We start from the raw sequence: 21,064 nt of genomic DNA on the forward strand, positions 1-21,064 counted from the left end.
TGAGCACCTGTGGATGTTCCCATTTTCTGCTCCGAGTAGACGGGGTTATCAGAAGCCCCCACTCTCATTTGTCTGTGAAGCAGCCAGGCAGAACACCCAGACAGCCCGCAGGAACCGAAAGCACTGCTGTTTGTCTGAAAGAGAGAGAGAAACTGAAGACGAACAGAGTGTGTGTCCGATGTCTGAGTGTGTCTCAAACCCTGATCCCAGTGTCAAGTCTTCCAGAGTCAAAGCAGCAGGTTATCAGCTTGACCGTGGCACGCGGCCAATCAGTGGAGGCGCAAGGACAGATCAGGGTCAGCAAATGGAAAAACCCTGAGAAAAGAGGGATGAAGAGCAGAAAAACGGAGAGTGGGAAGCGGGGGGGGTTGTTTAGGGCAACAGATTCGCCATAGCTGTCGGAGACCCCACTGAGAGTGCAGGCAGATTTTTGAGTGTTTGGACATCTCCGTAAAAGAGGTGCTTGATGGGTCTGTGAAGGCCACTTGTATGTGCTTGTATGAGACTGCTGGTTGTGAATTCTAAGAGATGAGACAGTCAGAAACCAACCCACTGTGAGGGACAAGCACCCTGCTGTTAATAAACTGTCTCTGTGCACATTTGTCATCCCTTTCTTCTACTCTTTTATTTTGATCTGACTCTATGCATCTTTTTCCTCCCAGTCCCTACTTTTCCTTCAAAATGTTATGCCCTCGATGTGTTTCTGTTGGCTTTGACATTCAACAGATGCTGTGGTGCGTGTGTGTGTGTTTCACAGAGCTCCCAGAAGATATCTGAGGTGTGCACCTCTCTCCCCTCAGGTTAATCTCATGTCATTTCACTCTCAGATGGCCTCAGCCACATTATTGCTTTCCTTTATCCATGGGTGTTTGGGATCTGCTTCATATCACTCTGTCTCTCGCGTTTTCTCTCTCCCTCTGCCTTCTGTTGGGGTTGTCTGCCTCTGGGCAAGAGCATGATATTACTATGCAGGCTGACATATTTCATACACACAAACACGGTCTGTTCACACTCCTCCCTCATGACCCTCCCGTACATTACAGAGGTGGACCTGAGCAGCTGAGGTGATTGGCTAAATTCACACTGCAGCAGAATGCGGTCACTGCTGTTTGCAATGCTAAATATGTACATACAGAGTTGGCTTGGGTAAAAGAGTGCTCTGAAAATGTCAGGAGGCAGAGGAAAGTTCTGACATCCACGTTGGCAAATATGTGCTGTATGAATGGAACTGCAGTCGAAAGTTGGTTTGGCCAAAGAATGTACAGTCACACAATTTCAAAAGGAATTTCATCAGACCAAGTATGCAACAAAACAATTTTATTTTATTTTTCCACTGTTTTACAAGCAAGGCAGAAAAAATAAAAGTATTTTGTTTTATTCATATTTTTTAGTCAATAAATACAGTCTTTAAAGTTACAGTCAATAAATTTAAGCACTGTATGTATGTTAAGCACAGATTATGCAGGAATCTGTCAAAAACTTGTTTAAAACTAATATTATTGTCATTTATTAGGCAAATAACAAATTGAAACGATTAAATAGTCTCTATTCACGCGTAATCAAAATATTTTTTTTTTCTTTTACCAAAAAAAATCCATCTATCTATTTTTTTTTTTTAAATTTTTTTAAGAGTCACAACTTTAAATACAGTCGTGAATCTCAGACACTGTGTGAATGTAACCAGTGTTTTTTACACTTGCTCAGACAGTGTATCCTGAACAGAACAGTCTCGGCATTAGTTGGAGTTCAAAGCAGTGGTGTTTCATTAACCTCGGAGCACAAACCTTTTAATTTCGCTATCTTGTTCTTTATTTCAATCTCCCTAGCTTGTTTTCTCATCATCTGCTGTTAAATGACCTCCAGTTGGCTGCCAGCAGGCATGTATGCGCTCATATTTGCGCCTGCAGCCTATAAAAGGCGCAGCTATTGATATTTCTCATTTGTTTACGTGGGACACCATAAGAGTTTTAGGGGATATATGGGACATGGTGTGTTGTGCTGGTGTCTGAAAGCTATTGATTTCTTACTATGTGCAATCAAACACAATTAGCTGTTGAATTCCATAGATGGTGCACAGGCGCCTCTCCCGCTGTGCTTCTCCAGAGAGAGGACACTCTGTGTGCAAGCGCTCACCCCTAAAATCAATTTATACCAAATGTGGAGGAAGCAAATTGACAATGTTATGCTCCTCCCAGTGTCCGGAGTTCTTTTTGCTATAACTTCTCTATTCTCCTCTCTAGACAGCGCTGCTTTATAGCTCAGCCTCCCTCCATTCTCTGTGCCGTAAATCATGCAGGCTCTCATTCCTGGAATCACTCCATAAGCCAGGAGAGGAGTCCCAATGGTGGGAGGCACCACTCGGGCGTTGTGTGTCCTGTTGAAAGATTCACTGGGGCTCTCTAAACGCATTTAAACTGCCGGTTCACCTGCACGTCTGCACTTCACTTATGAATTGACCAATGCGGATGGATGGGGAGGCAGATATGTGTTGGTACTTGGCCAAGAAGATGGTGAATGGATTGGAGCCGACTACCTCTGGCTGCCTCTGTCCCGGGCAGCTGTTGCTTGGCAACCTTTGTTTGTTTCAGTCTGCAGGATCAATCTAATTGGCTGGCTTTCCAATTACCAGCAGCCGGCACTCCTCCTCTGGCCAATGGTATCACTCAGTGGACACCAGGTGTAAATAAAAGACAGGATGGATGGATGAATAAATGCCCTTTGTCGTTTATTGACGTTGGGTGTTATCCTTGGCAAGTAAAGGCTTATTGTGTGTGTTGGTGTGTGTTTGTAACACACCCGGACGCTGTGTGGGGGACAGGAAAGGTCAAGCATTGTGTGTTTGTATCTATGTGGCATCATGGGGTGCATTGGTGAGCATTTGATTATCTGACAAAGCACAAACAGAGCTGGCGTAATCATTGCTGCATTGGCACTTGGTGCTGAAACTTGACTTGATTCACAAATCATTTTAGATTCAAGTCATAATTGATTTTTGTCAATTCAGAATTGAATTATATGTATATATTTATTCATTTATTTGTTTATTTATGTGTAATTGATGCAACTGATATATTATGACAGTTTTACATAGAATCGTAAGATGTTTTTAATGTATTGTATACTTCAAAATGTGCATGTACTGTACATTAGTTGCATAAGGTAAAATTCAGCTTAAGCATGGGGTGTTTGTGTATATATATATAACTAATAAATATAAAAATGAATTTATATAAATATTAAATATTGATATAATTTATAAGACATATATTAAGAACAAATAGCATTTATAATTAATGTTGCATTGTTGTAGATTGACCGATTATGATCCAGGAGCAGATCTGTTTGTTTTATGTTATTTATTGCACACAGTCACTCGCTCTCCAATTTACAGCACAGCCCCCATTTTCCCTCTCAAATCCAATTAAACATCATGGCTACAAATCTAAACTTGTTTGGCGCTGACAGGCATGCATAAACAGTTACTTCAAACAAGAAGAAAAAAATAATAATACAAAAACACAGCCTGCAAATAAATGCATCAAATCAAATTAATCACATACTAATGGCTCATTAAATTAAACAGCTGCAATTAATTTATTCTGCCAATAAAAGATGATGATGATTTATGTTTCCTGTTTGCTATTTTGGCAACACAATGCTGTAAATGTAAGTCCTTCTGTGTACTTTAAAACATGCTCGTACAATCAGGAGATTGCACTTATATCAGAAGTGGGGCATGGAATTGTGCAGATTGCCTCTTTGAAATACAGTTGGCCTTGTTGCATTAGTATTTAGAGGGCCTTGAGGATAAATGTTTTGCCTAGAAAATATGATACAAGCAGATTTAACTTTACATAAATTTTTAGTAGCATGTACAATAATTAGATGTTTACTTTTTCTGAACAAAATGTAAGCATTGCTAAATAGTTGAATGTTTTTTTAAGTGTTCTTAGCCAATTGCTAGGTGTTTTCAAAGGTTTTGAGTAGTTATTTTCTCTCTTTCATGTCTGTAACACAAAGAAGAATTTAATTATTCTTGTCTGTGTTTTAGGAAGCACCACCAATAATCTGTAATATCTCAAGGTTCCGGCTTGTTCGTAACGTTCTCATCTGTTACTGACATTGTGTAAGTCTTTAAAGATGCTGTTTTTATCTGCTTTCTGTTGGACTTAGGCAATCATGTTAAGCCTGTGTGGCTGATTTATTGATTGAGTCACAGGGCAGGGGTGGGTTAAGCCCCGTTTTGACCCATACTGAGGTAACTGAAGTAATGCGGATTGCAACAGTGGTAATGATATGTGTTTGTGTTGACATGAGCCATGTATGTGTGAGCCCCATCAGTATTAAGTGATCCAGATCTGCTGTATTCTGGCCCATGTGTTGTTCCCGCATCTCTAGATGATGTCACAGACTCCCTAATGAACTGTCAGAGCTTTAATCCTGACTGTGTGTATAACAACACAATCTCCTTAGCAGTGTTCAATATAGCAATGATAGAATGTCTTTCTGGGAATTGAGTGGGGGATCTGGGATGATTTTTATTAAGATGTGTCACCTTGGTATGATCCTGTCTGGTTGTAATAAGTGTTAGCTTGCCTATCCCACACGTTGATCAAGGACTTTCAGCAATGCTCAGGACATAATACACCCTTATTAATGTAGTCCATCTGTGTCTATATATATATATATATATACTCTATATATACTCTATATATACTCTATATTTCTGCTTATGTTTGTGTTTCACAAATAAGTGTTGAAAAAAATTAGTCTAAATGAGTTTTTGATTTGCATTGTGATGATTTTTGCATCATGAGGTGGTCGGCGACACTCAGCCCTAAGCTGATGTTTAGTAATATCCCTCAACACTCAAACCTTTTAAACAGTTACACACATCTCCGAATTATGAAGTTCTTTCAAGCACAAAATGGACTCCGTCTGGCAAGGATATTTCAGCAGCTGTTAGCTGTTGTGTGTCTGCAGTGACCACAGCTGGAGCCCAGTGTCAGAGTCCAGCCAGTCTGACGTGGTGTTAGCATTAGCGATCATGCTGACCCCAGGCCCGTTACCTTCTCTGATGGGGTTGGCATGGTGACCGAGCTTGCTGTGGAGACTGACATGGTGAATTCAGACACAGAATGTGTTTGTGAGTGTGTTTGTGTTTATGTGGAGAGTCAGATAAGCTGATGTGCCTGTTGAAATTGTGTGTCCTGGTTGGAGAGAAGGCCAAGCTCATTATTAACACTGAGATGGCAGCAAATAGTATATACATGTAGTAAAGAAGACATTTACAACACATTTCTATTTTTTTTACATACTGTATCTTTCAACTGTAATGGACATATTATATTTGTAATCAAAATGAAGTAATGCATTCAGTCTTATTCACTTTTTTTTTTTTTTTTAAGTTTTATTTAAAACAGTTATTTTCCAAATAATAAAGGACAGGCTGAGTTGACTGGATTGTAAAATGTAACCTTTAATATCTTTAGCTTATATAATTATAATTATAATATATAATTATATAATTTTTTGTGTTTGTGTACACACACGCACGTACGCACACACACACACACACACACACACACACACACACACACATAAATGCATATGTCTCACATGGTCAACAAGGCTGCATTTATGCAAAAATATGTTAAAAACAGTAATATTGTGAAATGTCCAATGATGCAGGCTTCCATGGTTGTATGATGTTTGACTTGCATGTATAATAGTGTGATCAAGCACAATAAAATTAGGAATGTGTGTTTAGAAATTAAACCGTATGAGTTTAGATTTCACACAGCATGTCTTAAACATGAGTGAATTTGCTTGTGTTGGTTGTCTAGTGGCAGGTGGTGCATCACCCTTCTTACACCCTTCTTCTTAATTTGTCATTCATTACTCTTTTTCACCTCACAGTCATGAAGCAAGTGTGTGTGTGTGTGTGTGTTGTGACTGCTTAAATGTTTGATTGTCCTGTCCCTTACTCAACAGCTCTGCATTTCCAAGATTTCTTCTGCACATTTTGCATCACTGGTGCGTCGTAAGCGGTTCTAGGTTATATTTGTTCCCCCACCCCCACCCCCTCGCCCCTCAACTTACTGTGAACTGCAGCTATTTCAGCAGTTTGACTGTGACACTGAGTGGCCTCTCTGAATAATTCACTGCTGAGTATAGAGCTGTGCACAAATGAGAGGGATAACTGCCGGATAGCTCATGTCATTTTCTCAGCTGGTTCTCTTGATTTACTCTCTCTTTCTGTCTCACTGTTTCTTTCTGTTGGTCTAACTCCCTCTCCTCTCGTCATTCTGGACTTCAGTGTAGTCCATACTGGGCGCACTGTCTGTTCTTCTGAGGGTGGACATGAATAGTTTATTTAATGATTCCTGTAGCTCAGCGATTTACCAGGAATCCACCATAGGCTGGGAGCTAAGATTCGTGAAACAGGATAAAAGATTAATTGTGTGAGAATTATTTATTAATCATTTATTAGAGTGTGAATGTGAGTGAAACAAGATTTTTTTAAACAAATTAAAATAGAAATTAATCATTGTCATATTAAAATGACCAAAAATACAAACATTTAGTGCATTATTTTGTTAAATAAGATTTTTTTTTAATAAATGCAATATAAAGAGGTTTGTGTGTGTGTGTATGTGTGTGTGTATATATATATATATATATATATATATATATATATATATATATATATATATATATATATATATATATATATATATATAAATATAAATTTTATTTGAAAATATTATAGTTTACACAAAAAAAGTATTAAGTAGAACAACTGTTTTCAACAAATAATCATGAAATCAGCATATTCGAAAAAGTTATAAAGGTTTATGTGACACTGCCTTGGTAACCACAAGAGACTTCTTTCCAAAATATAACAAATCTTACCAACCCCAAAATTTGGAATGGTAGTATATATGAATTTAATTGAAATGAGTCATACGCATAAGATACAGTATTATGCCTTTGAAAAACAAACACTCATTTCTTCATGCCTCTGAAAATACATTTCCCTCTTTCCTGCCCTCAATAACAGCATCCTCTCTGTGGGTGTCTAAAGTTTGACTTGGAGTTTGCTAACATCGGTGGGACTTCCGCTCATAAGCAAGGTCTCAACAGCGGATGCAGCGTCAGATTCACTGATCTGTGGGCCGCCACAGGCAGCGCCCTCTCCAACTGCAGCACTAACGTCTGAATACACCACTGTTTGCGTTTTACCTTTGTGCCGCGCTCCAGGATTTCTCCATTAAAAACAAGCTATTGATTTTTTTTTTGAAGTGTGCAGATTCACTTGGCACAGCACCAGCTCTCCCAGATCTGATGAAGCTCGACGATATATAGCTCACTGGCTTACGCTCATTTGCTCTTAGCAAAAAAAGTGGGAAGGAGAGGAGGAGTGATGCGAAAGGTGTCTGGCAAAAAAGGGATATTTTTTTTCTGATAGTTTTTGTGCGGTTCTCTCTTACACATGATTCTCTGCATGCCTCATAAATGCATTTGACCCCATCTAGTGAGTAAAGATCAGCACAAAAGCATATGGCTTTGATCATATAATTCAGTTAGAAGATCTGTTCATCATAGTTCATTATAGCATGGTAATTTTTGAATTCCTTTGTATGAATATGAGGATTAGATAAATATTAGAATACGCTTTTTCTGTAGATTTTAAATACATATTCATGATCCGTGTCTTTTAGATGTTTAATTTATTTTACACAATCTGTCATTATGATTGGCTGAGTACTGGTGTGCTAATATGTGCAAGGAATCAAATTGGTTTGATCTCTCAGTTGAGACTGACAGCTGGAGAGCTTTCTGAAGCCAACTAAATAAATGCTGGAAAACACTGCTATGATTTTTGCCCAGTTTTTCAGTCTGGACACGTCAGTGCTAGTTGCCGAAAGTCAATGCCGATCTGCAGTCTGAGTTGACATATTTCAGAATCGCATAGTATGATGGGCACAAAGTCAATTTTTTTTAGTTCCAGAGTTCAGACTATGAATCCATTCAGTCAGAGGATATCAAACTTTGATAAGGTTTTTTTTCATATGTCATGCATCTTCTTACAACCATGTGTGTGTTTTTTTGCATGGGGTGTTTCTGTTTGGAACAATCTTGGAACAAAATTGAAAGTATGTATTAGTAATCATTTAGCAGTTTTTCTCTGTAACCATTTAGTCGTCAAGTATATGATGTTTAATGTTTTAAAATCTGTTCCTTAAAGCGGTGTTCACAATGCATACAAATCTTATTTCAGACCTGATTTGTTTGAGTTTTAAAGTTATAAAATTATAATCTGAGCATTGTGGTGCATCGGATTATAATCTGATTTTAAACCATTTGTGAATATAGTTTGCATCTGGTTTGCAATCACCAGATGTATGCTTCATTTCATCCAAATGGGTTACAGATAACATAATACAGCCTTTGTAATGTTTTCAGCTTTTTGGTGTTAACTCATTAACATCATTCCCTTCCATTCTGTTAGTTAAGGGATGCAATGACAATAGCTTAAACCTTACTTTTACCATCCCATATCTTCAACCTTACTGCAGGAAGTACACAGTGTCTGTATTACAGTATAGGGAGAAGAGTAAAAAATATTCAAAATTTGGAGTGAGAAAATGGCAAAATACAGAACCATATGTCAAGATGGTGATCTTTAGAAATGTCCATACCGAATAACTTCTATTATATTGTCCATTATCTAGGGAGGAAGTCAAGGAGGACACTTGGCTTAGTCTGGCATGTTATAGCTCCATCGGTTGCCAAGAGCAATGAAGTCCTTTGACTGGAGTGAGTCTCAAATGAGACTGATTTAGTGAGGGAGGAGGAATAGAGGCTCTTGGAAGAGCGCAGGCCAGGAGAAATCAATAGATACACCCACACATACCATAGACCCATCTGCTGTGTGTGAACACCCAACACCACCTCAGAGTTGGCATGGAAGAGACAACATTTTGTCCAAGTCTTTATGCACAGTTTGATCAGTGTACTGTATACTGTGCTGGTGTTCAGTTGCAAGTTCTTCCACTTTTTTGCTAAAGACTATTGTTCTGGCGACCTACGGTGTCTTTAATGAATGATCGTTTTTTTTGTAGTCTGAAATTTTATGGAGGCAGTGTTCAATTTATAAAAATCCTTATACATGCTGGGGTAGTGTAGCCTAGCTGCACTTGAACAGGACCTTTAACCCCAGTTTCCTTTATGGGGAATATCACAACAAATATTCCGTTAATTGTTTTGGATAAAAGCATCATAAAAAAATATCCATTTAGTGCTTTTATTAAGAATTGATAAAAGCATGCAGGGGTAGAGGGTTTGGGGTTTTTATACCTTTTATTCTTGATTTTATGGATATTTGATATTTGATGGTTTTTGGAATCTTACTGTACAATAATTGTAGTGTCATTCTCAAAAATGGTGATGTCCTGACTGTACAAAATGTATGAAGTTGTGAATGCTTTTCTGCCATATAAAATGTTTAAATTCTCATTCTCTTAAGGATTTTGTTTTTCATTATATTAAGACTTTACACTAATGCTTTGCTTGAAAACCAAAAACAAAATTACATGGAGGTGATAAAGCTGGATTTTACTTTTAGAAACTTAACAGTTTGTTAAACTTAAATAGCATTTAGCCCTTTAATGAGTCTAAATGTATTTTATATTAATTACATGCATTTTAAATGAATTGTGCATTCATGCATCACACAGACTCATTAAGCACCTTTGTGCAGTTTAATGTCCATCTGTGTTTCATCTGAACATTAGCATGGGGTGCACTTGCTTGAATGATCCTGTGTAATCACAGTGTCCCTGAATTTAGTGGTTACAAAATATTCTGTCTCAGAACTTACTTGTCTGCAGCATTCCAAAATGGTGCAGGGCTATCGTGGGTCACAGTGCACTGGGGCAGGAGAGAGCGCTTTAAGTGGGATAAAAAAAAATGCATTTCACAACCAAATGAAAGATCCAGATTGAGACCCTCTAATGACAGGCACTTTAAAATGCTGCCTTAATGCAACAGAGAGTTTGATTTTTGAGCAAAAAGTCAAACATTTCCATTTATGCTACTCACTTTTCCACATTCTTTTAGTATGTCTCTCTCTGTAAATGCTTGTTCCACTCTTTGTGTTCCTTCTCCTCGTTCCTCTAATCTAATCTCTGCCTCTGTCTGTCAGCTCTTCTCACATCCTCTGTCACTCACCCTGTACCTTGTCACAGCTGCACCTCAAGCTCTAATTCCAAATTTCCCCATTTTTAGTAATGTGTTGACATCACTTTCAAATTCTCCTGACACCATCCTGTGCAATAATTAAAATGGTACCTTCAAAAAAAAAAAAAAAGAGAGAGAACAACTAATGATTAAGAAGCTGTTAATTGCACAACAAGGTCACAAGCCTTTTACCTTTACAGCTTAATTGTGGCCTCGATTGTATTTCTGACTCATTTTTTATGCAAACGCCAAACTGGCAAACTCTGTTAATTGTTGCCCGTGTGCTTGTGGAGGGTCACGCATTTAGTGTGTCTGCAGAACTAGTAAGCGTGTGCAACTGAGCAAGGGTGTTACAATTGTAACTTTGTTTGACACTGTGTGTTCTTTGTTACATTATAAACTTTTTTCCAAGGGTCACAGTCAAGATCCTTGAGGGTGACTGCTAATTACCCTTGATGGCCTTCCAGCCCTGCACATCCATTTATCTTTTGCTGAGCCCATCATTTCTCAACAGGGTTCACAGTGACCTTTAATTCCATTACAGACCTACAGTACCAGTGTCCACCTACCCTTGCCATCGATCCTGTCATGTATAGATCCATATCTTCCCACCCGTTTTACTTCCTTCGATTTCCAAAGTGGACCACCCTGTCATTTCCTTGGCCAATTGTATTAATGACTCTTAGGCACAAAGGTCAAAGGTGCTTGGGTTAGGGTCAATGGATCTTTTCATAACCCTTTTTTCATGTATCTTGGCATAGTCAATACGCACCCCCCCCCCCCAATCCTTTCCTTTCATTAAGGAATTTTACAAATCTTACTTTATTTCATGTATCTTGACATGTCCTATGGCAGGTGCAGTCCTGCTCTTGGAGAGCCAATGTCCTGCATAGTTTAGCTCCAAACTGCCCCAAAACACTTGCCTGGAAGTTTCTAGAAATCATGAAGTCCCTGATAAGTTGGTTCAAGTGTGTTTAATTAGGATTAATTAGGAATTAAGCTAAACTGTGAAAGATTGGCCAAACCTGGTCTATCCTTTCCTTCCATCTGTCCTTTATTCCTACCCCCTTTCCTTTCTTCTTTTCCCCTTTTTCATCTTTCTTTATTTCTTTCTTTCCCCCATTTAACACTAAAGTCAGATTTCAGAGTTATAGTTTTGGGTTGAGGTCAATGGATTTTCATGTAAATGTGCATTTGTCTATCGGTCTTTGCTCTGCCCATATCAGTCTCTTCCTTCCTTCCTAGCTTTCATTACCATCCCTTTCTTTCCCCCTTTTATTCTTTTCTTCTCTTTTCTTTCTTTCCATCTCTATCCTTCCCTGCTTTTTGGTTATTCTGCACGAATAATTGTGGTGTGTTACTTGGAAGAAATATCTGTTATCGTTCTTGACCTCAACACCATTGATCATGAAAATGTGAACAGCCTCCAGACATCCATTTGTCTTAAAAAATTGGAAATCAATCAACAAACACGCCTCTCATCTTTTTTTTTAGTATAATTAAATTGTTGGGTTCGATGATGACGAACCTGTTCAGGAGGATATGTTTGTCCATTTCACAGTGATTTGTTTGTGAGGCTTTTGCATCTGCAGAACTTTCAGGAATTACTTATTTTACACTTTGCTTTATCACTTAATGTTCAAGGTGAGCCTCATGCCCTGAAAGCTAAAGGTGAAAATAACAAAAGAGGGATCTGAACCTATCTGAACCTGAACCTATATTAAGGAGTGGGGTTTGTTTGGGGCTGCAAATGTGCCCAACCTGTCTTGCTTAGATATTTCTGAGATGTTGCAAATTTGCCTGCATCTCATTCGCTACCCCCGTTCTCATTCTCCAAACCCTGCATCCTCATCAGTCGGACACCCTTAAGTGATTCAAAAATGAGGTTTTTCTTTGATTATTTTTTTTTCTCTTCCATCTTTCTCTATTTCTTGAGCGCTGCACCTGAAATTGCTTTGACATTCAGATGCAAACATAACCATTGGCACTGGCCTGATGGGTTTGGAATGCAAATGGTCAGGGCTCTCTCTCCTTTCTTCTCTGCTTTCCTATCTCGTCCCTCTATTCCAGCCTAATGAGGGAAAGCTGATAGCTTGCTTTTTCAGATCAGGCAGACGTGGATATGGGCATGTTGAGATTGGGGTTTGAGGGGACAGGGTTAATGTCACCGAAAGCCTACAGGAAATCAATTTCACAAGTGCTGTTTCCCCACTGTGAAATGCTACCCTGCTGTCTGCAAAAGCAAAAGTGATATAGACAAGACAGTTCTGTCGCTCTCTAACAGAAGCACATGAATGCATTAGCACACTTATTTAATGTTGCATTGGCACACTAGATTTTCCTTCCTTGCTTTTTACACCTTCCTTCCTTCCCTTTTTTGATTCTTGAGATCTTGGTGCTTTTTCTTTCTGCCTGCGATCCTTCTATCCTTCCTACTTTACTTCCCATTCTTTTCCTCTTAATTTCTTCCAACTTTTCCTCTAGCTTTTCTCTTTTCCCTTCTTTGTTCCTCCAACTTCCTTACCACTCGTCTACTTTTTTTTCATTTTTTCTTCCTTGAATCTCTTTTCCTTACATGTCTTTCTTGCCATCTTTCCTTCCTTCTATACTTCTCTTCCATCATTCTTTCCTGCCTTCCCCTTTGTCCCATATTTGTTTCCTTCCATCCTTCCTTCCATCAGTCTTTCACATTCCCTTCCTTTCTTCAGTTCATCTTTCTTCCTTCTCAAAAATTTTCTTCTTTTCTGCCCGTTTCCTCTGCACATCACTATGCAAAAACTCTTATTAAGGTTCCCCAGGCTCTTCTATGAAAAATTACATATGTGCACGAGTGAGTTGAAGTGGACTATAATCTGTAAACGCAATGACCTGAATGCTCAAGTTCACGTGACCGGAGTGTCGTGCACACATGTAGTGATGCCTGACTCCTCTCGGAACTGCTCAGCCCTGTGCCTTTCCATCAGGGGCTTGGGCTTGGGCTCAGCTCTGGACATTTACAAATCTCCTCCGGACTTGGCTAAATGGAAACCATCCATCAGAGGTGACAGGAAGCAAACAAAGCCCCAACATTAGCTGCTTGGAAGCTTTTGATGTCATTCAGCATTCTAAGCCACTAGAAGTGGGTGACCCAAAGTGGTTCATCGGGGAAGCAGGGAGAACACAGAGAGTAGATGAAGTGAGTGTGCAAACCAACAAGGGTTGACATAACTCTTTTATACAAGAAAGGTGTGAACATTCAAAGTCCAGGGGCCATATTTTAATGATCTAAGCGCATGGTCTAAAGCACATGGTGCAAGTGCAATTAGGAAGTGTCCGAATCCACTTTTGCTAGTTTAAGGATGGGGAAATGGTCAACGTGCCAGGCTTTCCAAAAGGGTTTGAACTATTCTCATAATGAGTCATGGGTGTGTTTTTGGCATAATGTGTGATAAACCAATCAGAGTATTATATCCCATTCCCTTGCAAGGCCAGTTGGTCTCGCTATGGCAGATTTGCTATTTACATGGCAGAGTTTGCAAGAGCAAAGATTGAACATATCTCCAGAGAGAAAAGGTTAACCTTTTAACCTTGCACGTGTGCAGACCATCTATGGGGCACAATACAAATCTTTTACACTAATCCTCTTATTTTTAATATTTGACATGTTTGTGTTCTGCTGCTGCTGTGTGTATAATAAGCTGTGAGATAAGAGTGATAAGAGTGTACGTGCATTGTTCACCTGCCTATAGGTGCATATTACTAACACACTCTTTAATTAACAAAAAAATTATAATTCTGCGCCATTGACTTTAGACCAGGTTTCAATTGGTCAAAGGCAAAGTCATTTTCAGTTGCCTCAAAACAGCTACGCGCCAACAATTTGCCTGAACACACCTCATTTTTAGACCAGCGTGCCTGTCGGCACACACATGGGTGCAAATGCATTTGCTATTCAGACAACTTGGTGCAGGGTCTGAAAATGATAGCTGCGTCGGGCTGAAACTAGCACAAAACACTTGCGTCTCATTTGGCACTGCATTGTGCCTTATGTATGATAGGGCCCCAAGACTGTGAGTAAAGGGGGTGGTCCTTGACTTGGTATTATTACTCTTGGGTATTATTAATTGGGCTACTACTACTATTACTGTCTTGTACCCTGCAATCATATGCTCAAACTCACTTTTATGAGATGAATGAAAAAAAAGAAGAAGAAATCACAAAAAACATATCGGCCATCGGCTGCCCTAATTTCTAAATACCAGCATCGGCCAGTGAAAAACCCATACCGGTCTACCTCTAATTAAGATTAAGGCCAAAGAGTATAATGTCTTCTAATCATGACTCTTGTCCATGTTTTTTCAATTGTTCCATTGGTAGAGATAAGCGGCATTGACTTTGAGACTGTGAGAGGAGGGATTTGGGGGAAGATTGGGGGAAGAGCGCGGGAGGCTGAGATAGAGGATAAGAGTATGATACAATGAAAATAAAAGAAGTGAAGAAAAATGGTGAGGTGTTTTAAGAAGATCTAAGATATCAGAATGAATGTAATCGACATGTAGAGAAAGAATCTGTCCAGTCTTTACACCCTAAGGCCACCTTCTTTGTCTATCTTTAAATCCCACTTAAAGCGGCTCTATGTCCAGTTTGAGTGATTTATGGGGTGTTAGGTTAACCATCACTACATTTTTTGTGTGGTTATTACTTTAAATGTCCATTCTTCCATGATGCTCAGATGTTTTCATGTGATTTGGATTTCTGGGTATCTTTTAGTGTGTTGTTGTGTTGGGTATTTCAGGTGGTTGCTACAGTAGGTGGTTACTTATTGGCTCAGTAAGTAGAGGACCCACAGCTAAATCTCTATAAATTTCTGTTCCCAAATATACTTGATTTTGCTGCTGATACCAGACCACTGAGGGTGATTGTTTATGACATTTGAAATTTGGAAAAAATTGCTTTTTGTGGTTTGATTAATGCAGAGGCCATATCAATGTCACCACAATCACTGTTGCAAAATGCACAGTTTTTGCTGGAAAAACCATGTCGGTTCCCTGTGCAACTTGAAGAGGTTATTATAGCCCTTTAAACCCAATGGTTTAAATTGTCACAGGAGTGTGAAGGGAGTATGATAGGCAGGGCCTTTAAAATAGACCTTTCACTCCTTCATTTATGTGAATTTATTCCATTCGCAGGGGATTTTTTTCATTAACTGGAATTAGCAGCATTGAGGCAGTGATCTGAATATGATGACATGAATTATTGATTCCTTGACAGCTGCTTGCAAATCTAGCCTGACATTTGGAAATAAGACGGCATGGAATTATAGCCCCAAAATAATGAAGGCCATTTGTGTCGAGACGAGAGAGGGAGTGCAAAGCAAACGTCTTTTTGGACTTATTAATATTCATTAATACCCCCTGTCAGAGCGCCATTGAAACAATTCATTGCTCACGTTTACTGTGTTACGTTCTTTATGATTTATTGATGTGTGTTCAAAAGAGCTGGGTGGATATGAAGAGACCCCTCAGTGAAATCTGATTGCTCACACAAAACAAGATCATTGTCCTGGAGTCAATGCTTTCAGATTTTATTACCAGTTATGTTTTTTCTTGCCCTGCAATCCCTCTTTTCTTTAGATCATCTAAAAAAAAAATATAAAAAAAAAACGTTCTTCTGTTACTTTTATTCTCATTTGTAAGACACACTGCATGAAAGTCCCTGTTAAATGAACACATTTAAAAGATTTGTTGTTCTCCGTTAGACTATAAACAATGACTGATTTTAGATTTTAAAATGAGGCATAAAATTAGGCAGAGAATGTCCTAAAAATGGCTAACTATTTATATGTGATACCCCCTTCATCTAAAACTGTAATTCTAAAAGCTTGATCCCACAGACCTCCTTTCCCTGTATACTGTATATTTGCCATTTAACTTTATGCTGGATTCTCTGCTAACTGGACCCCTGGTGTAACTTTTGGCTCGATCTGAATTATAGTTCCTTCTGGCACTATAGAGCTAATCATCTCACTGGTTTCTGTGAAGCAACCCTTGCTGATGCCACATTAGAAAAATTGATCCTTATGTAGCCAGCTGGTCTGTTGTGGAATTCGGAAAAAAAAATGGGATCCCTGGGAATTTCCCTGTAATGTCAGCAGATATGGGTTGTAATCTCATTCCCTTCAGTGCGGTTGGCTTTAGCTGCCTTCAGTTGGCTGTCTGTTTTTGCCACAGTACTCCCAGCAGTGGTAAAGTGCATTGCAGTTTAAAGTCTTGTTGTAAAGACAGCAGCAAAAACAAAAAGTGGCATAAAAACACTGGTCTGATACCACAAAGTTTGCAGTCATTTTTGTTAGTGATGTTTGCAGGAATTAATCTGACAAGCCATGAGATTGTAGAGCTTCGCTTTCATACATTATAACACTGAGATGCGCTTGCATTTTGGTTTGTATCCGTGCATGTGTTCTGTTCTGTATGCATACTGTATATTTGGATCACTTTTTTTTTTCTTCTTCTTTTTTTTTTCATTATCTTGCTGATTTTCATTGCCTCGCTGGAAAACAGGACCATATTTCTGTGCTTACACTGGGTCATTTTGTGTATTTGCATCTCTTGTCCATGTGCATATTCATTGTATGTTTTCCAGAGAATAGTTTTTATGACCTGGTCAGTGCGTGGAGGCAATTTTGGAGTGATTTGTTCCCATTTTGTTTTCCCATTTTGTTTGGTTTGGATAAAAACGTGCTAAATGCATAAATGTAAACATAAATTATTGATCCAAAATTGGGGGATGGACTAATAGATTGCTGGAGTTTGTAGGGTAAGTGTGTAGCCTATAAATGTAGGCATAATACTATAACATCTAGAGGTTAGTGATCTTAAAACATGTTCAAGTCTCTTTAACGTCAGTTAATTCTTTTGGCAGCCATCTTAGCAACGAACTTGGGCATTATGGATGCAAGTAATATAACCTTTTACAGGGGTCAAGGATTTGCTGACCCTGTTAGCCTCTGCTGGTAGATGCTATAACTACACCATCTGGTTCTAAGATGCTAATTTCTTAATTTTTTTGTTTTGGTTTGAATATTGTTTGTTTGTTTGCTTTTTTTTGTGCTTTATCTTTGTTTTGTTTGGTTTTTGCAAGTAACAAAAAATGTGAACATATATTTTATTATATATAAAAAAAACATCTAGTTCCAAAGACAGCTGATCTAACAGAAGACAATCATTGACACCCTTCACAATGAGGGTAAGCCACAAACATTCATTGCCAAAGAAGCTGGCTGTTCACAGAGTGCTGTATCCAAGCATGTTAACAGAAAGTTGAGTAGAAGGAAAAAGATAAAGATGCACAACAAACCAAGAGAACCGCACCCTTATGAGCATTGTCAAACAAAATAGATTCAAGAATTTGAGTGAACTTCACAAGGATCAAGGCATCAAGAGCCACCACACACAGTGTCAAGGAATTTGGCTACAGTTGTGGTATTACTCTTGTTAAGCCACTCCTGAACCACAGACAATGTCAAAAGGCATCTTACCTGTGCTAAGGAGAAGAAGAACTGGACTGTTGCCCAGTGGTCCAAAGTCCTCATTTCAGATGAGAGCAAATTTTGTATTTCATTTGGAAATCAAGGTCCTAGAGTCCTGTGTTAAGTTTCCACAGTCTGTGATGATTTAGAGTGCAATGTCATCTGCTGGTGTTGGTCCAATGTGTTTTTTGAAAGCTAAAGTCACTGCACCCATTAACCAAGAAATTTTGGAGCACTTCATGCTTCCTTCTGCTGACCAGCTTTTTAAAGATGCTGATTTCATCCAGTAGGATTTGGCACCTGCCTGCACTGCCAAAAGCACCAAAAGTTGGTTAAGTGACCATAGTGTTGGTGTGCTTGACTGGCCAGCGAACTCACCATACCTGAACCCCAGAGAGAATCTATGGGTTATTGTCAAGAGGACAATGAGAAACAGGAGACCAAAAAATGTAGATGAGCTGAAGGCCACTGTCAAAGAAACCTGAGCTTCCATACCACCTCAGCAGTGCCACAAACTGATCACCTCAATGCCACGCCAAATTTAGGTAGTCATTAAAGCAAAACGAGTACATATATAGTAAATAAACACACTTTCTAGAAGGCCAACAATTCACTAATTTTTTTTTTTTTGTTCTATGAAGTATTCTGATTTGTTTAAGTGGTGAGTTTTTGTTAAATGTGAGCCAAAATCAACACAATTAAAAGAACCAAAGACTTAAATTACTGATATAAATAAACTTTTCCACAACATTCTAATTTATTGATATGCACCTGTATGCTAGCTATTGTCTTTCTTAGTGAGACAATTGAGTCTACCATAAAGGTTCAGGGCTTTCTTTTCTTTCCTATAGCCCACAAATTAATAATTATTGCAATTCATTGTTGCACAAGTGCTCTGTTCCCTCATACAGTCGCATAGCAGTTACTTCACTAGCATGAGCTTCCATAATTTATTGCTTGTACAGGCAACAAATAGCCCCTTAATCATGTGTAATATATTAATTTCAAAAGATTTTGTTCCTGGAGGCACAGTGGCATGTGTCCCCCCCTCCCCTTTCAAGTAATATTACACTCCCAAGTTAATCTTTTATGTTGGCTAATAAGGTCTAAAGCCATGTACTCTTTTCTGGTCTCAGGTTGTACGTAATGGCATTTTTCAGGGTTGTATTTAATTCTGCAACCAGAAGCTACAGTATTTGTTGTCTCAAGACTCTGTAATGGATTCTTTGCTGTGTGTTCTCTTTTGCCAGCCTGTCCCCCCGGCACCTACAAGATGTCGTCACGGCAGCAAGAGTGTTTCCCGTGTCCAGCTAACAGTAAGGCTGAAGAAGAGGGCTCTGTGCTGTGTGTGTGCGAGGAGGACCACTTCAGAACTCCACTGGACCCTCCATCTGCACCCTGTACACGTAAGACTTCTCTGTGCGGTAAATGCTTGTGTGTGCATTGCATGTGTAGTTATTTGTGCACAAGTATTTATTTATGCGTCTTCTCATGTTTGTACAATCCAGTCCTGTTGTTTCCTGGTTTAATTTTGTTTACTGTGGGGTTTAATGCTGCCAACGGGAATGTTTGTTTGTTGTGTGTACAGTTAAGTGATGTATACAGTATGGTATATACTATACATAGTCTATACTGTATGGTAACACTTTAGTTTATAGATTAGTTTCTATAAATTTTAGTTTATATGTTCCTGTGGCTCAGTGATAGAGCATTGTGTTAGCAGCACAAAAGGTTGTGGGTTCGATTCCCTGGGGAACACGTCAGGTAAAAAAAATGAATAAAATAATAATAATAATGTATATCCTGAATGCACTGTAAGTCGCTTGTATGCTAAATGCATACATGTAAATTTAAACGTAGACCAGTTCTCACTAATAATTAGTTGCTTATTAGCATGCATATTACAAGGATATAAAGAGCATGTTGGCTCGTTATTAGTAATTATGAAGCACATATTAATGCCTTGTTCTGCAAATTTTAAATCCCTTAATCCTACCCCATACCTTAACTGAAATGGATAATTCACCCAAAAATGAACAATACCCCATGATTTACTTACCCTCAAGCAGTTCTTTCAGACAAATATGGAAATCAAACACTTATCCTTTCAATTCTTGTGTGACCAGCCCTTTATTCTGGGCTGAATTGTTCTCTGGGTGCTAATGACTTTTATTTACACCATTAATAACTGTATTGATTAGGCTGCTGTTATATGAAGGAGACAAAGACTCTGTTATCATGTTAATTAGTATATATTCTACAGTCACTGTTATGAGCAGATGCCACCAAATTAGTATAGCGAGAGAGGAATGTCTATAATGACTTTAAATTACAGAAGACCAAGGTTTGAAAGAAGGTGACATGATATGGATTGCATTACTCTTCTATGTGTATTTTTTGTGCTGTTCTGTTTTGGTAATATGCCTGTGTTTGTGTCGGTATCCTAGTGTGTATGTGCTAACATAAGTGATAAAGCGCTGCTCTGTGTGTCTTGTGGTGGATGTATCCCGACTGCAGCTGTTCCTCACTGCTCATGGCCACACATGGACCCGTTGCATAAGCCTTTAGAGCCTTTAATAAAACAACGCTTCTTGCACACATCTAAATTATTCCATGCACACTTTTTTTTTTTCAGAAGCCTAGATCTCAAATTAAAAATTAACAAATGCATGTACCAAAGAACAATCAGGCACTCAGAAATGCTTTGCAGCACCAGTTATGATGCTTTCGATTATACTGATTTATTCCTTTACTTGGTTCCCACAGTTCATTCAGATCAGTTTAAATTGCTGTGGTGGAATTTATTGGAAGTGGCATTCAGTTAAAAGAAAGATATCACAAGCAAACTTGCAAATATCAAATAATATATGATATAATATAATATAATATAATATAATATAATATAATATAATATAATATAATATAATATAATATAATATAATATAATATAATATAATATAATATAATGTCTTTATTTTATTTCAATTGTATTGTATATTTTAATACAATAATTTTATTTATTTCTTTATTATTTAATTTTTTAATTTTTTTATTAGTCTTTTTTATCTTATTTCATTAATATGTATTAGTTGTTTTAGTAAGTTATGTAGTGAATAATATTAATTTAAATTTATTCAGGTAATTCTTTGTTTTTAAATAGAAAAAGTATAAATATACTGAGATTAATAGAAAATGTAGTAATAATAATAATAATAATTACTAATTAATTTAGTCTTATAGTATTATAATATAATATTATTTGTCCTATTTCACTAGTTTTGCATATACAAGTAAACAGTGGAAGTTTCTCTC

The 21,064-nt window shown here is 38.1% G+C and overlaps 1 protein-coding gene across 2 annotated transcripts in view; it reads left to right on the forward strand.

Moving 5' to 3' along the window:
• LOC113062315 (ephrin type-A receptor 7) overlaps positions 1-21,064 on the forward strand; it is a 128,199-nt gene that overhangs the window by 59,870 nt on the left and 47,265 nt on the right. For both annotated transcript variants that reach the window (XM_026232074.1, XM_026232075.1), the window contains exon 4: positions 19,003-19,158. In XM_026232074.1, coding sequence (XP_026087859.1) covers positions 19,003-19,158 — 156 coding nt within the window. The remainder of the gene's footprint in view (positions 1-19,002; positions 19,159-21,064) is intronic.

The sequence above is a fragment of the Carassius auratus genome, chromosome 44, assembly GCF_003368295.1.
Source record: "Carassius auratus strain Wakin chromosome 44, ASM336829v1, whole genome shotgun sequence".
Lineage (NCBI taxonomy): Eukaryota > Metazoa > Chordata > Actinopteri > Cypriniformes > Cyprinidae > Carassius > Carassius auratus.